This window comes from Oxyura jamaicensis, chromosome 4 (genome assembly GCF_011077185.1).
Source record: "Oxyura jamaicensis isolate SHBP4307 breed ruddy duck chromosome 4, BPBGC_Ojam_1.0, whole genome shotgun sequence".
In the NCBI taxonomy this organism is placed as follows: Eukaryota; Metazoa; Chordata; class Aves; order Anseriformes; family Anatidae; genus Oxyura; species Oxyura jamaicensis.
Genome location: NC_048896.1, coordinates 44,375,587 through 44,391,878, shown reverse-complemented (window position 1 = coordinate 44,391,878; position 16,292 = coordinate 44,375,587). Strand labels below are relative to the sequence as shown.

At 40.8% G+C, this 16,292-nt stretch overlaps 1 protein-coding gene across 2 annotated transcripts in view; it reads right to left on the bottom strand.

Moving 5' to 3' along the window:
• Positions 1–16,292, bottom strand: part of ELOVL6 (ELOVL fatty acid elongase 6) — a 66,532-nt gene that overhangs the window by 10,935 nt on the left and 39,305 nt on the right. For both annotated transcript variants that reach the window (XM_035323743.1, XM_035323744.1), the window contains exon 2: positions 13,612–13,743. In XM_035323743.1, coding sequence (XP_035179634.1) covers positions 13,612–13,743 — 132 coding nt within the window. The remainder of the gene's footprint in view (positions 1–13,611; positions 13,744–16,292) is intronic.

Here is a 16,292-nt window from a genome sequence, read left to right as displayed (position 1 = left end):
GGCTCACATCTTTCAGCCCTGTTTGCTTCTTGTGCTCTTTGATTAGGTCCTAAAAATAAGTTTGTGAGAAAGTAATTTTGCAGCATCACTGGGATGTTTTTTTTAATAGAGTATTTATAGAGCTTTCTTCTCCACTTGGTAAGGGTGAGATTCTTTCAAATCACCTTCTGTAGTCTCAAGAAAGATGGTCCCAGCATACCAGGCAATCAATGATACCTACCAAGCAGATGACACAGCAGGGAAAGGGCTGGGTAACAGCTTTCTTAAAAACTAAAGGCTTATGTTGCCTGAGATTAAATTGTTTGGAGATTTCCCATGAAAACTTGATTTGGCCATGCAAAAAGGAACAGTAGCTTTGGCTGACCCAAAAGACACTGCGGTGCCTCATGAGGATGCAAATGTTGAAGGGGCCACTCATCTTGCAAAGCAGCAGAAGGAAAGGTTTTTTTCCAAGCCTGCCACAGAGCTGTTTTCTTTATATATATATATATATATGTATATATATATATTAGCAATTTTTTATATGTTGGCTTCAGGTCCCGCAGGAGCAGAGTGTTCTCGGAAATTGTGTCAAAGAGGAGAAAACCCTCAAACAAAATTTTACTAGTTAAATCAGGAGGTTTATAGGGGCCTGCCCTCAATCTGTGGGAAAAAAAAAAAAAAAAAAAAAAAAAAAGTTTTTTCTTCATCTGGCTGAAGTGAGGGTAATTTATTGTTAAAGCTGAGCCGAAATAAAAGGGAATTTCCATGTTAAAGCAGTTACCTGGGTGGTGCAAAACAAGGTAAGGATATTATGGCTGGGACTGAGCCCACTGGTTTTTACTGGTGACTGGGTGCCCATTTGAAGCCTATTGTTCCCAAATCCTTTGTGGGCAAACATGCTAGACAGTTTCAAGGCTGGGGGAAGAATTAACAACTTGAAGATAACCTTTCAATAGTCTGCCTGACATAAATGGCACTTGTTCCCATGCAGGGAGGAGACCAGTGAGACCTGCTGAGAAATACCACCCTTCTGAAATACGGAAGCAAAGGCCAAGCAAGAAATACATTTCCTGACTAACTGCCCTTAAACTTCAGTGGATGACTGCAGGGATGCATTCTTGTATTTAAACAGGTGTAGATGCTATAAGGCTGCTTTAGGCCTATGTGTGATTGTAAAATCCTAGTGTTTTTACAGTAGACTGAGCAACCATCCAGTAAGAAATCGATCAATAATTACAAATGAAACGTGGGCAACGACAGAGAGATCTTTGGCCACTGTTCAGTGGCCTGTGTGGAATTAATGGATCTTATTTGGATCTCAAGGAGCTAGTGAGAGTCATGGCTAAGTCAGCAGAATAGGACAGAATATGTTCTCTAATCTCACAGAAAAGAAGCCTAGAAAAGGATCTGGCACCCAATATCCTAAATGGTCCACATGGCACAAGGACAGCATCTATGAAATCTTTGTAATTTATTTCAATACATTAATAACTGACTAGGAGAACCAGCTTTTTACGTCCGCACCTGGTGATTAAAAATATTTTGCTAGATTTGTTGAACTGAAGGTTACAGTTTTCAATTAAATGAATCAGCCTCCTGGTCAGTGAAGGATATATATATTCTTCTAAATTATATAAAAAAAAAAAAAGTTTGAAAAATAATAATACTGAATACATATTTGGTCTCTCTTAACTCTAATTTAACATTTATGAGTCATTTTACAAGCATTTAAAAGAGAAGACTTCTAAATAGTCAGTTATCTTGAAATCCTAGAGAGACACTTGTTCAAATTACAGCTGATGGACCTAGTCCAACTCTTATTTTTGGGAGAAATGGCAAAGAAAATTAACATAATTAGGCTGTCCTTCAACACTTCTGAGCTGCTTTTGAGCAATGCCAAGGTTAGTGATGGAGAGAGACCTGACCCTGCAAAGACTGTTCTTGTCAAACACTTGCAAACCTTGTTTCACCTCCCAGAACTGTTCTAGGTATTATCTACAAGATCCTGTCTCGTCATCGAATCCACTTGTAATGAAAAGTCATCTCCATTTTCTCCACAGCACAGACCTTTCTCATAACTGTACCAAAATTTTGGTCTTGTCTGCTTCTCAACAGCCTAGTGATTTACCACCACCAGTTTGGACTACCCCAGAATTACTAATGCCTCAACGGTATCTAGACCAAGAATTACTTTAGGTCAGATGTTCTTGTGTAAAGATCTGTCATGGACAAAGCTGTTCTTAACTAATTCAGGTTCATGTCTAACTTCCTCCAGGCTTCTTCTACCTGTGTTGGCATCTCCAAGGCTCTTAGCATTGTGTTTGTGAATATTTCACAGTCCTTAATGGTGTTTACTCTTGTAACAGCCTTGTAAGGTGGCTAAGCATTGACCCATTTTGAAGAGGTAAAGCTAACTGAAATTTAAATGTCCTGTAAAAAATCTCTGCCTGAGCCACGATAAGAAATGATGTGCAACATCACAAGTTGTGGTTCAGTGCCTTGTCCATGAGGTCCGTTTGATGAAAGCAGAAAGAGGTGTGACCTCACTCTGTATCAGTGAATACAGTATTATTAAATCAACATTAAACAAATGGTTTTCAGAGATAGTCTTCTGACCTGCTATATATTTTTTTTCCCACTTTTTAATGTTACTCTCTAAACCTTCAAGTCCCTTACTCTCTGTCTTATTTACCTCAGGCATACCTGTATCTTTAAAGATAAATAGTTTATAGAAAAAAAAAAAGATATACAGTTCCTAGACACACACTTCTTAACGTCGCATTTTCATCACCTCCGCATCTGATATGTTACTTACTGCCCTACCCAGAAGACCAGGTAAAAGCAATCAATACATGTCTGCAACAGACTCAGTCATACTCCTGCTTTCCCTGTGTTTTCTCTTGGCATACTAGGCAAGTGTGGATTTCATCTGATGCAGCTGGACACAAGCTGCAAAGAACATGAGCCTATGGAATGAGTTCTAAGAGCATCCCTACTTCTATCTCACCGACACTGTCTTGCCCCCCAGATTGATGTAATACCAGGCCCCAGCAGCCTGCCCTGTGGTAGGAGAAAGTATTTGGATTCTTTTCCCTTGTGGAATTTCTGCCATTGTTCTAATTATTGTGATTGTTTTGTATTAATGCTCCTTGCTGATTCCTTTACTTGCACCAGTGAACTCCAAAAGAAAATCAGGCATTTAAAACCACCCCCCTGCTGTGAATCCCAAGCCATGACCAACTCTTTGTGACAGGGGCAGGTACAAAAAACACACTAGTGGGGAGGAAAAATCACTGTTGATGTTCTTAAAAATTCATGTTTTCCTTTGCTAATGACCTCAGTTGATAAAACTACAAAAATGCAGATATTTAATCCCATACAACAACAACTGATTCTGTAGGACTCTCATTTCTAAATGCTTCTATCCAAGCCTAGGAAGAAGAAGCTTGAAGACAATTGAGCCAACCACCAGTGCAGCAACCTGCATGGACGAGAAACTCTCACTGTAAAAGGAAAATGTCTTTATTTTAAAGTCAGTCTTGGGATTTTGCAGAAGACTGCAATGCTTGTTTTTTGTACGTTTGGGATTTAGAACTACCATGATGTTACCGTGCACCTAAGCTGAACTCGTTTCTGATCTATGTTGTTTCCATTTCGCTGAAAAAAAAAATAATACACCAGCTATAATTTTGCCATATATTGTTTTAACTAAACTAACTTTGGGCACAGATATGAGAATGTTACCAACTCTTCCCTGGTGCTGATAAACCATGGTAACAATTTATGCGCTTATTCTGTCTATAGCAGTTTTAGTGTAAAACTAAATTTTAGTGTAAAACTGTGCTATCAGAAAGGAGGTTTCTGCTGCCATACTTTACTACTTTGCAACTGTGTTCAGATGTCCTTGTGCTCAGTTACCACTATTATGTTGTCCACTAACTCCCTTGTGCACCTGTGTTCTCCAAAGCCTAGCCTATTGACAAAATTATTTGGGACCATTAATTATTCTCTTGCAATTGGTAGGAACAAAATAAATAAATAAATGGTCCCATGATGTGCCTTTTTCCTACAACATCTGAACACCTTACAAAGCATGTTTTCAAAGATTATGAAACCTTCCTTTGACGAACACGTGTGTTAATCTCATACTTTAAGAACACAGAACTCATTTCCTTTAGCCCACATATCTGAAAGGCCATAAGGTAGTCCTCTCATGAAGCCCCACTTCCTTCTAAGGTCCTACTGTCCTGCTGCTCCTCTGCCTCTCCCATGTCCTGACTGGGATGGAGAACAGATGGGTCTTACAGCTTACCCACAGAGTCTCTCACCCGTCTTAAAGGTGATAGAGTCCCATTCAGGGTGGGGTCCATCCACAGTATTGTAAAAAAAAAAATAAGAAAAAGAGGACTGATGAATAACATATGCTTGTCTCAGCATGGCACTCACCCTAAAACCTAGCGGTCAGATGTACTGAAAGTATGGGTGCTTTAGCGTTCGGTACCATGTGCGTGAGCAGAAGTTGTGCTGATCTTTGCAATTTTTCTCCCTGGTTTTGGCAGAAGAAATTTCTTTGCATAAGTTCACACATACTTTGAGGTTTGGGCTCGGTCCTATCAAAATCCCAAAGCAAAATTTGAGAGACTTCCATCTCTGCCCCCCCAGCACTGAACCGAACACACAAACCTTGCATTTCAGACCCTTCTACTGTATCTGATCCAGATGTCTCTCCTGCAAGCTTTTCAATGCAAATCATTTGAGTTTTCAGTGGGGACCAAAACCTGAAGCCACGCCAGCTCGGAGTGATTTAAAAATTGTGCAAATATTTTACATGGCTCTAAGAAATAATATATCATTTGTGCAAGTTTATATACCCATAAGCATACGCATACAGGCCTGGGCGGTTATCACTTTCCCATGTGATAAATTACTTGGAGGGAATGGAGGAATTGGAGGTATGACAGCTCACTCCATGGTTTCAAGTGAGGGCAGATACTGTGCTCCTTGCATAAGTCTCTTTCTTCTCCCCTGCAATAAATCCTTCTGTGTGGGGCCACTGGGCCACTCCCTTCAACCGTTCCTTCTCATCATCACATTTCCTAGTCACATCTCACCTGGTTCCTAAAACCATCTCTTTGTCCTTTTTATTGACAAAATTGAAAAAACCAACAAACCAAACCAATAAAAATAATAATAAATAAATAAATAAATAAATAAATAATAATAATAAAAAAAACCAGGCTACTTTCCTCCCCTCTCCAGGGACCTCATTAAGCATCCCAAACAGTGACATCTCTGCAGGGCTCCGGATCAATGGACACTGTCATCTGGAGATTTTAATCACGTTAACACCACAGCAGAGTAAAATCCATCTGATTCTCCCCTGCTAAAGTGCCAAGCTCAACAGCTCTGCCAATTGCTGCAACTACTACTCAGCAGGGTTATTTATGTGTGGATAAAAATCAATCTGCCACAGCTACTGTCTCCCAGTCCCTCCTCACCAAACCCGAATTCCCCCTCCAGGAAATGCAGTTTGATCCCTCCAGCCCTGCCTTCTTTATGACTGGGATTAGCTATATTCAGGCAACCCCGAGGAGCAGAGTATGAAAACAATGCAGCCACACTTTGTGAGCTGCTGTAAGGAAGCAGAGCAGAAAAACAAATGCCAGGACCAGACTCTTGCAAGTGGTCTTTACAGCAGCTGACATTAAAAAAATGGTGGAGAGTCTTACACAGAGCACTCAGTGGCTATGCAACGCCCGTTGGGCTTTGCTAAAGAGATAAAGAAGGAGCTGTGGTCAGGCTGAGGGGCAGTGGTACTCAATCATCACCCCCAAAGCATGAGAGAATAGCAAAATTTGCTCACAGGGACGCCAGTGAAACCATACGCTGCTGAAAAACATGTAACTGTTTTCTTGCAACAAATGAAGAACAATTTTTCAGCTCTACCCACACATCCCTGCATTTCAGCTGACTTCCAAAGAGTTGGTTACAACCTAATCAATAGTAATTATCCACCATTCATTCTTGTGCTCCTGGATGTGCTGTTACCTGATGCTAGTCCCTGATCATCTGGCACGTGGGGGGTAGGAACTTGCAGGAACAATACTTCTTGACGAAAGCGATCATTTCTCAAGCAGTAACTCACTCTTCCATCGCTAAATAATAACTGGACTGTTGTTGGAGCTGAAGAGCCCCAGCTTTCTGTGAAGGCTGTATACTTGGGCAGGTAATTTTCTGTCAAGAAACATTTCCTAGGTCTTAGATACTTATTTCAGCAAGTTTGGACTGTGGCTAAACTGCTAAAAAAAAAAAAAAATCAGTTTTCAGCTTAAGCTCTGTGTTTGGTGCAAAATCTCGTAAGAATTAAGGAATCCACCTAAGGATTTCTAAAGTAGCCCATGAGGATTCATAGGCACAGTGTAACTCTTAAGCGATCCTTAATGAATGCTTCAGGGGCATTTGCACTTGCTCCTGTGTCATTATCAAAATTAATGTCAGCATCAAACATTATCTCAAGAAAATTCTAGAATAACTGCAATATTACAGTGATTTAAATGATAATCCAAAAAAAGTGACGTATCTATTTCTGCAGGATAATTCAAAGATACTTACAGGATCAAATGTATGAAGACGGTAGAGTAACCATCATGTATAGCACTGAAATGTATGTACTCAGGAGTTTGAAATTATCCTGGGCAAATAAAGCCAAAATGTAATAAAGTAAAAGATTCGGTGGAGAATCAAGCCAACCAATGGAGCTAGCAATCACTAAAGCTGTAAAACAGGCAGATAACAAATGAAACTCAATCCAAGTTACAGATAAAGACTAGCATTTGACAGAATAAAGAAGGCTTAAAGAAGCTAAAAGTTATAATATGGCTGTAATAAGCTGCTCAGATCCATAAATTAAATGGCAGTCACAGGCCTGGAGTCATTCATCTTCCTTTTTCGCTCCATCCTCTCTGCAGCAGCGCTCCTGTGAGCATCCAGAGAAGCTGAGATCTCTAGTTGCCCGCAGCTGGTAAATAGTAAATACATTTGCTTAGGGGAACAGCTGAATTTGTTGGATGGTGGTGACTTTGGTAAACCACGGGTTGACATCCATGTGCGGCTCTGCCGGTGCAGACCCCGTTTGTTAACACACCCGGCCACGGCTGAAGTGCTGGATTTGCTAGGCTGGGCAAGTTCCCCCCTCTCAGCACTTCTTTCCCGCTGTATCCAACAGGCATAAGCTGTCGGGGACTCAATCAGAAGACATCACATTGAGATTTCTGTTCCCCGGTGATTTCTCCTCTTTGCCACCTGCAGCAGGGAGGACAGGAGCCAGGCACTGAGGATACTTTCTCCCTAGTACAGTTCCCTCCTTAATTCAAAACTGAGAGGAGAAGTCCACTTCCAGGGGGCCGTGCTTTGAGCAGGACACTCCTGTGGTCTGGAGCAGGAAGATTTCACAGGAAAAATATCATTTAAGGTGACAAACAGACTGACAGATCTCTCACCGATTGAGAGAGCGGACAGAATAGGGCCAAGCAAGTGCAGCAGCTGGTTTCCAAACAATGCACTGCATTTACTTTGCTGAGGCTTTCAGTTTTCCAGCAACAACAACAAAAATCACCAAGAAAGCAAATAGACAAAAAATAAAGGAGAACTTTTTAAAGAAAGGCTGCCCAGCTTTGCACTGAAAAAAGATATTTCCACAGGAATTGTTTAGCCAATGCTATCCGTACCTCCTTTAAACTGGCATCAGCCAGGTCTCACAGTGAATCCCTGATTTACTTTTAATCATGCCTGATAAGGTAAAAACAGTAAAAACTTTTTATATTCGAAGTGACTTTGACAGACACAAAATAGGCCACAGTTGTAACAGCATTGTAAACGAAAAGATGAGATTTCAGAAAAGGATAAGTGCATCTTTTTGTCACATGGCATCAAGCACAATTCTGGGAATAAAGATATTTGTCATGGGATGCTCTTCTTACTTAGAATAAATAAGGTACATATTGGACATATGTCTTCTTGACAGTACTTTATTGCTCTTAGTCCATACATTTTTATCACCCCTACACTGTATTTTTAATGCCAGCTAGCATTTCTTTGCAATTTATAAATTCACCCTACATAGCACTGTTTGTATTGCCCTACTAGGATTATAGTTTAGCTAGAGAAAATATATTTTTTTTTTCTTAAACTGTTATGTATCATCCAAGGGATTTTATTCTCTCCAACCATTCTGAACTGCAGTTCACCCAATGTTCAACTTTTGCTCCAAATTGGTAATTAAAAAGATGTATCCAATATCAGTTGCATAAAAAAATCAGGCAAGCTCGCAACAGTGAACATGGCTCAACTGAAATAAATTGTTAGGTATATATTAATCACTTTATTAATTTGGGTTCTGAACCATGTCTTGTTAAAATCAGCACTTCGCAAATATAGTGAATGCTTCATATGGCATTCTCTTGTTTTTAACTGTGTGAGAGAGAAGATAATTCAGCTCAAATGCCGCTTATTAATCTTAATGCTATTTTGCAAATATTGCTCTTTCATTAGCTTGTTTTCTCTGTGAATGTACTTTCAGGACCCATGTAAAATTTCAGAATATTTTAAGATTTTGCGGGGTTGCTCAGCAACATACGAAATTAAGTTGTTTTAATCTCCATGGCAAGGTTCTGTGAATGGCAGACCTTGAGACAGGACATAAATTTGAATCACTGTTCATCAGTTTTCTTATGTATAAGGCATGCTAACTAGAATGTATTTCGGAGTCACAAATCCAAGCAATTGAACATAAACTTATGTTCAGTCTTTTCCTTCCCTTCCCTTCCCTTCCCTTCCCTTCCCTTCCCTTCCCCTCCCTTTCCTTTCTTCTTTTCTTTTCTATTCTTTTCTTTTCTTTTCTTGGGGGCTCTCTGCAGAACAAGTGCACACCTTTCCACAAAATGCTGCTGTGCTTGCAGAAACAAACCCATTACAGCAGTCTCATGAAAGAAAAGTGAGTCACCTGCTTCCACTGAGACTTTCTGGTTTTCTCTTTCAAATACAAGAAATGTTGCTGCTGAGATGTTTAACTTCTGAGGCTTTGTGGCAAGCAGCTAGTGGCCATTGATACCACTCCTACTACTTTGAGACAAAGTATTTCCAAGAAGAAAGATATCTGCAAACCCTATGCTGACATTAATTGATTTTCACCGTGGCTACAAAGTATAGCTGCAGCTGGATTGGAATCTGCATGATCTCAGATGATGATAGCAATATGATGAGTGTGTGGTTTGGATTGACAAAGACAAATCACACTTATCATGGCACCAGTCATGGTCAGGTTTAGCTTCTCCCTACATACAACAGCATCACGTTGGATGTTTTAGCTTCCTTCTCTCCTCTATTGATGTGATCACGTTCCTTAGGGAAAACAACATTTTGCTATTATCAATTAGCGCCCTGACCCTGATTCTTCTGTTGGCAGCCCTTTAAGGATGGAAAGTGAGTGAAAACAGTGCCATGCTGTTGTCTTGTATGAAGGAGCTCCCCTGAGTGAGCTCCTCGGTGGCAATGTTACCCATACAGAGACTCTAAGGCCCATTAAAGGAGCTACACAAATCCAGTTTCATTAACTCATGAAAACATGAGTTAATGACTTTGTATCCTCCTGTGAGAGTCCCGGTTGCAGCTCTGCTGATTCCTAGAGATGCCAGCGTGACACTTTTGATATGCTCTAAATAAGAAATTCTTTGGTGTCAATGAATGACCCTAACTTTTTGTTCAAAGTGGCACATGTACACAGAACCAGCAATTCAAATTCATTGTGGTTTTGCAGGTTTTTAACTGCTGGAAATATTGAGAAGTACAGAGCTGACAGTCACTTTGATGTGTAGGTGGATCAGCAACAGTTTCCTTGGGGTCTTACCAGTCTGAGAAAGGAACATTTGTGTCAGCTCCCTAACAAGGGGCTCCCATTGACATGGAACAGCACAGAGCTGCTCCAGCAGAACCTCAGTGCACAACAGGATGGGTGCAAACACTTAATTGAAGTGTATAAAATGGAAAAACAAAAACAAAGCCACGTCATGTCACACAACAAATCTTCAGTGCCTGAAACAGCTCAACAAACCTGCCAGCAGGAAAAAGAAGAACAACCCCCCAAAATATCCCAAACTAATTTCTCAACAAAAGACTTAAAAGATCCTGTTTTCACAGTGATTTTAAAGTGAAAAGCAAGCTTTAGTGTTGCTGCCTTTACAGAGGTATTCATGGAGCAGCAGTAACCTTATCCCAGAGACAAAATGTTCGAAACTAGCCGATAGCTTCCAAAGGGAAATAAAGCTGCTTTTCTGTCTCACAAATTCTGCTGGCTGCCAGTGTTGACACAAAACTCACTCTGAATGCTCAGCAAGCTCGGTAGGGTGGTGTAGTTGTTTTGTTTGTGTACAGGCGTGGCAAGTTTCCTACCAAAGCTGCTACCACATTTAAATGATCTTGGCACAAGCAAGGTGGGCAGGATGCATTGTGAAGGAGGGCCAGGTCATTGCCTGGCAGGCAATTTCCTTTTTTTTAAAAAAAGTCCAGAACACATTTTTCCAGCCTCTGCTAAATGTTACTATTTCTGATGATTTCTTAAGTAGGTAAAATGGTAAGAGTGTTAGAAGAGAGATAAACAAGGACTCTGAAAAAAAGGCTCACTCTGACCTTGAGACAGAACACTGAGGGCTCTCCAGGCAGGTTTTTCTTCCTCATTACAACCATTCATGGCAGACACAATACTTACAATTTCTGAAAGGTATTGTAAAAGTCATAGAATTTCAAAAGCTAGCAGGGAAGACTTAAAACTGAGGAGTATTTTCCTGGATCTATAGTGAGTCTGCAGGTGGAACAAGAGCATATAAATCTATCCAAATGGACCTTCAAAGGAAGCAGAAATGTCTTTCAGACTAAGTATATGTAAATGACATGTGAGGAGCCAGAAAAAAAGGGTTATTTGGAAAGTAACACCCAAGTTACACGGAAAGTTGACAGCATTCAAAGTCTAGTAGAGCTGGCTAACAGAGTCTGCAAGGCTGGGAGTGACTGCTGGCCCTAGCAAGGACAGCCATGGTGAAACGCCAGGAGATAGATGTTACAATTAACACTTCTTATAGCAACTTTCCATGTCAGGTTTTAATGAAAATTCTCTTTGAATTCTCTCTGAAAATGTAATGGAAGTTCATTTCCTCTTTTTTCCAGTTAAGATGTGAAGGGGTCTTGTGTTTGGGTTGGTTTTGTATGGGATTGCATGTAACTGCAGAATCTAAGGAGATTTCATGCTCTGCCTTGCTGTAAACATCATGCCTTCAGAAGAGCAAAACTTTATAGGTGCAGATGCACTATTCTTATGATCCACTGGTCCTCAAAAGCAAATCCAGAAGCTTAAATGCTCCATGTAGTCTGAACGTCTCACACTTAGGGTTCCTCCACCTCTGTTCCAACCCCGCCATCTCATTTTCTGGTGTGCAGAAGGAAGGGTGAAAGCTCTGCAGTGCTCAGGGACATCCCTGGAGCAGTACGACTTGAGTTGATGGAGGAAGCAAATACCATGGGGGTGAATCTCTCCCAGGCTGCACCCTCCTGGTAAGTGCTTCTCACCCGCAGAAGCAGAGCTCAGCACAAGTGCCTGTACTGCCAGGAGAAGGTGGTCTCTGTGGTCGGTTCATGCTGGCAGCTTGCAGCTTCAAAAAGATGATGTCCAGGTTTTAGAGCTTAGCCAGACTGCCTCAGCAGCTACTGTGGGCCGTGTGATGGATATTTCATTTGATTATGATGGGAAACTCCAGTCTGCAAGTAATGAACGTGTTGATTCAGTCTGAATGTTTTCAGTCCACCTACACAGCACTTTCACAATGTAGTGTATATTGCTGCTGTTGATGAGTGCGTTGCTTTGACTTTTGTAGGTAACTAATTAGTGAAATTGCTTTAAAGCCCCACACTGTGCAGAGCCACCTCAAAGTAGTGTGGTTTTAAAAATCATGCTAGTGGCCCTCTGCGAAGGACAGTTCTGAAATCATGCTTCCTGCCTGCAGATCGCAAATTAAACTACAACTGCTTTGCAAACGTCAGCTGCTTTCTAGTGGCTATGCTCAATAAGAAAGTGTAATTGGAATATATACTTTGGAATCCAGCTGGCTACAAATCACTCTGCAAAGTGATACACAAATGACATGCCACCTGGGAAGCAATTCAATACTTGGTGAAATTCAGCGTAAGATGGCAACTGTGTACAGAACACTAAAAGCAAAACTATGCTAGACACAAAGCCAGAAGCACAGCACCAAATGCCACTAAACAGAAGTTATACATTTTTGCAGTATTAGAATTTGGTCTCAAAGTTATCCAGAATGCTCAAAGTTTTGTCGGCACTATTAAATATATATATATACATATGTAGAAATCTATGAACTATTAAAATCAAGCCAACATAGTCTAAAATTCTACTGGTAGCATGTCCTAGCTGAATGAGACAAGTTAAAAATACATTTTATTTTCCCTTGTTCAAGTTTTAGGAAGAGCCAGTGTGACAGAACAATTTTGGACATGAAAGGAAATAAATACAAGAAGGCAAAGGAAACAAACTTCTCCATTCCTCATTTTGCTTGGTAGCAAATCTCAGCTCAAACTATTCCCTTCATGCAAAAACTCATTCAACATTCACAGCTGCTCAGTAAGCAAATCTGCATTATGCACCTATGAACTAATATAGTCAGTAATTATTATAAAGGTATTAGAAAATGATCTGGGTATCAGTGTTTGATAATGGTTTCCAAATGGTTTCTATACTGTAGAGTGAATTAGAACTTACACTCCCAACAGGCATTGAAATTAATGATAATCTTCAGGTCTTGCGTGTACTGTAAATTTTATCAATAGTTTGTGTGTTTGTAAAGGTTATTTTTAAAAGTATTTGTTCATTTGTTTGTTGATATTCTGTTTTATTAAAAATTAATATATTAAGCAGATAAAGTGGAATTTGGGTTGGTTGGTTTTATTCCTGACTGTAGGAACTATGAAGAATGTGAACCTGATGGTACAGGGGCAACAAAGAACTAGAGAGATGTGCAGCAATAGAACACAGCCTTTTCCCTGTTGAGCCACCCTTTTACTATATTCATAAGCTCTTTGCTTCTGATGGAATACCCAGAAGCCAGATTTTGATCTCAGTCAGGGAGGTCTAGGTTTACCTTATTGTAATGGAGATCAGTCTTGACTAAATGTTCCATAAATACACCCATATAAACATAATACCAACTAGCATGTGAGAACAAGACTAGCATCTTAATGTGTTTATTTCCATTTGTAGTTTGTGTGGTAAATTTACTTCAATGATATATGCTTTTTTTCCTGTCCTCACTTTTTTTTCCCAAACTTTATTCTTCAAGAACATTATTGATTTCTCTCTTCTCTAATGCTGTATGATCCAGCAAGCCAAAGAGGACCATTTCAATGGTGAGGAGTGGATCAGGACATAGCCCTGGACAGCAGAACTAAAAAAAGTCCATTTCTGGGTGAGCTTGTTGCCTTACTAGCACTACTGTTGCATCTGAAGAAACCAAAACTCTTTTCAGGGACTACTGTCAAAAGCAGTGGGTGTGAAGAGATGCCTACCTGAAGACGGCAAGGCTCAGGGACCAGAGCACTAGTGGTTTCCTCAGTTCAAATTTTGCTCGCTTGTTCATTAGGTGCCGACCACCAAATATAAAGGCAGCATACAGTGCTGAAAATAGGAATGATTTCTTCCTGCAAAACACAAAACCAAAAAAAAACACCTGTCAAGTGTTGCATTAGTACCAGACACATAGAAGATAACTGCTGCGTGCTCGTGCAAGGAAACTTCACTTCTGTGAAAGGAAACTCTATTGAAGACATTCCTGCAGCCCAGTAGAGACTCCTGTTACTGCACCAACCTACATGCCTGCACGTAGGTCTAGGTATTACTGCAAGCAAAACTGTAATTCTCTTGGAAAAGGAGGGCCAAATTTGGTTCCTTATCTGTCCCAGTTTGTGTAGACTGTTCTTCTGTGAAGATTATAGACACAGCATAGCCCGTGCGAGTCCTTTGCCCAGACACACCTCCACAAACAGAATCACAGTCAATACAAACACAACACAGTCAATACTTCTACCAACTGACTGTTTTTTGTGGCTCATTCACTATTGTCACATCATATTTTGTGCTACCTGGCAACTTTCTTTCCCATTGTTTCCTCCAAGACACTTAAAGACCTTGAGCATCGCAACCCAATAAGAAGAGACCCACGAGAAGCGTAGTACCACCAGTAGCACCAACAAGGAAAGGCCAACAGCCCCATTAAGCTGCGACGATGCCGAGTGGAGTTGCCCTCTTGCAATAGTCAGTTCAAAAAATCCAGTGAATATGCTGAAAGATCAAGCAGATCTTCAGTGATACTGGTAAAATTGCAAGCCTTATTTTTAAAACTGTCTGCTGGTAGCCTAGCTCAGCAATAATCAGCAAGCATTTGAACTCTGGTATTGTAACTCATTGTAGATCAACCATTAGAGGTCAAAAATAGATTCAGTCTGGGATTTCTTCCCACACATTACACTTAATACACCGTTAATGCACAGCTCTAAGGTAGGTGGCCTGCCCTGACTGGGTGCCTATATATTTAGGAATACATTTTTCTCTACAAAAGCTGTAATTATATACACAAATATCAGCAGACTATGGCTTTGCACCAGCAGGCACTGGTTCTTTCTGCATCTCCAAAAGAAAGACACAAACACTCTCAAGAATTCATTAATCTGATAGCACAACTGCAGTTCAGTGCGGCTGGAGGTGAGCAAATGTTTGCTAACCAGGTTGGGTAGCGATGAACCACTCCAAACTTGTTCATACTGAACTGCCCAGCTGCTATGACAAAACTTAAGGACTACAGGACAGGAGGAGACTCCCGGCATTCAGTCAGTTGAATGAGGTCAACAGCTGCACAACTACAACAGATACAACTCATTTCATTAGAACAGATAAACTTGAGGTCACTTTTACCAGCTTTCTAACAAGTTCAGCACCGTTTGCAGCGGTGATAAAAGGTATTCTCCCAGCAAACAGTGCTGTGCTGGTGGTGCCGGCCATGAGGTTCAACTGCACGTGGGGAGTGGGCTGCACTGTAACACGTCATTACTACTGTCTACAGTTACTACATTACTACAGTTTAGAGAAACTAAACAGAGCAGAACACCAACAAAAATATAAACCTTGAAACTTCAAAGAAAAAAAAAAATTCCCCTAAGTAACTCAGTAGCAGACTCGCATCCAGTAGCTTCAACGCTAGCACATTCATGTGTTTGTCGTCAACGCTGTACTGCAGGGTAGACATAAAGACAAGGCTGCCAAATCCTCTACATTTTTCTGGCATTTCTGTTTCTCACAGTTGTCTCCCACCTTCCTACATTTTCAGACTTCGGAGACTAAGTACTATCTATACTGAATACAACTCCATGTTTTGCAGTTAAAGGTGCCAGCTTGTTCCCCCAAATGGGGGCAGGGGAATTTTCTAGAGAAGCCGTAGGATGCTCTGCTCGGTCTGGGGATCACAGCAAAAAGGGGAAAGCAGATTTTGGAGCTACAGGCTGAAAATGTGAGGGATGCTTCTTGCACCCAGGGGCACACTGACGGAGGACTTGGGCTGCCCACACTACACAGAGCTTTGGTCATGTCTTCCAGAAATCCCACAGCGGGGACAGGCAGTATTATCATCGGGGCCACAGGCCACCCTGTCTGATTCTCCCTTTACACGGTGAACACTGAAGAGAGGTTTTGTGTTTTATTGCATCCTGACGGATGGAAGTTTATGCACTGATGTGTTTTTTAGAAGCTCAAATCCTTCATTAGAGGGGCAATGGAGACAGGAAAGAAGAAAAGGAAAATAAACCTAATTGAGAAGAGGGAGGCAGAAGAAGATGATTTATGAAATACTGTAAGTATTAAAAATACCACAGCATTCAAAAATGGCAGACCGAGGCCTTGCAGTGAGCCTTGTGCACAGCAGCATGAGCCATCCTGGTACCTCTGATACAAAGTGAGATAGCCTTGAATATTGCCGTGCCTCTGACAAGGGGCTGCAGCCCAGCTGCACTGTTGTCATTTATTTATCCTGAAAATAGCAGCCTGAGTCATTATTGTAGCCTTCTCTGATGCTAATGAGTAAACTGACATAGATATATACTATACTATAAAATACCATATTTCCAAAGCATTTTCTTTAACGGTTAAGGAAAAACCTTGTAAGAACACTCAAAGGACAACCTTTGTTGATCTTTTAACT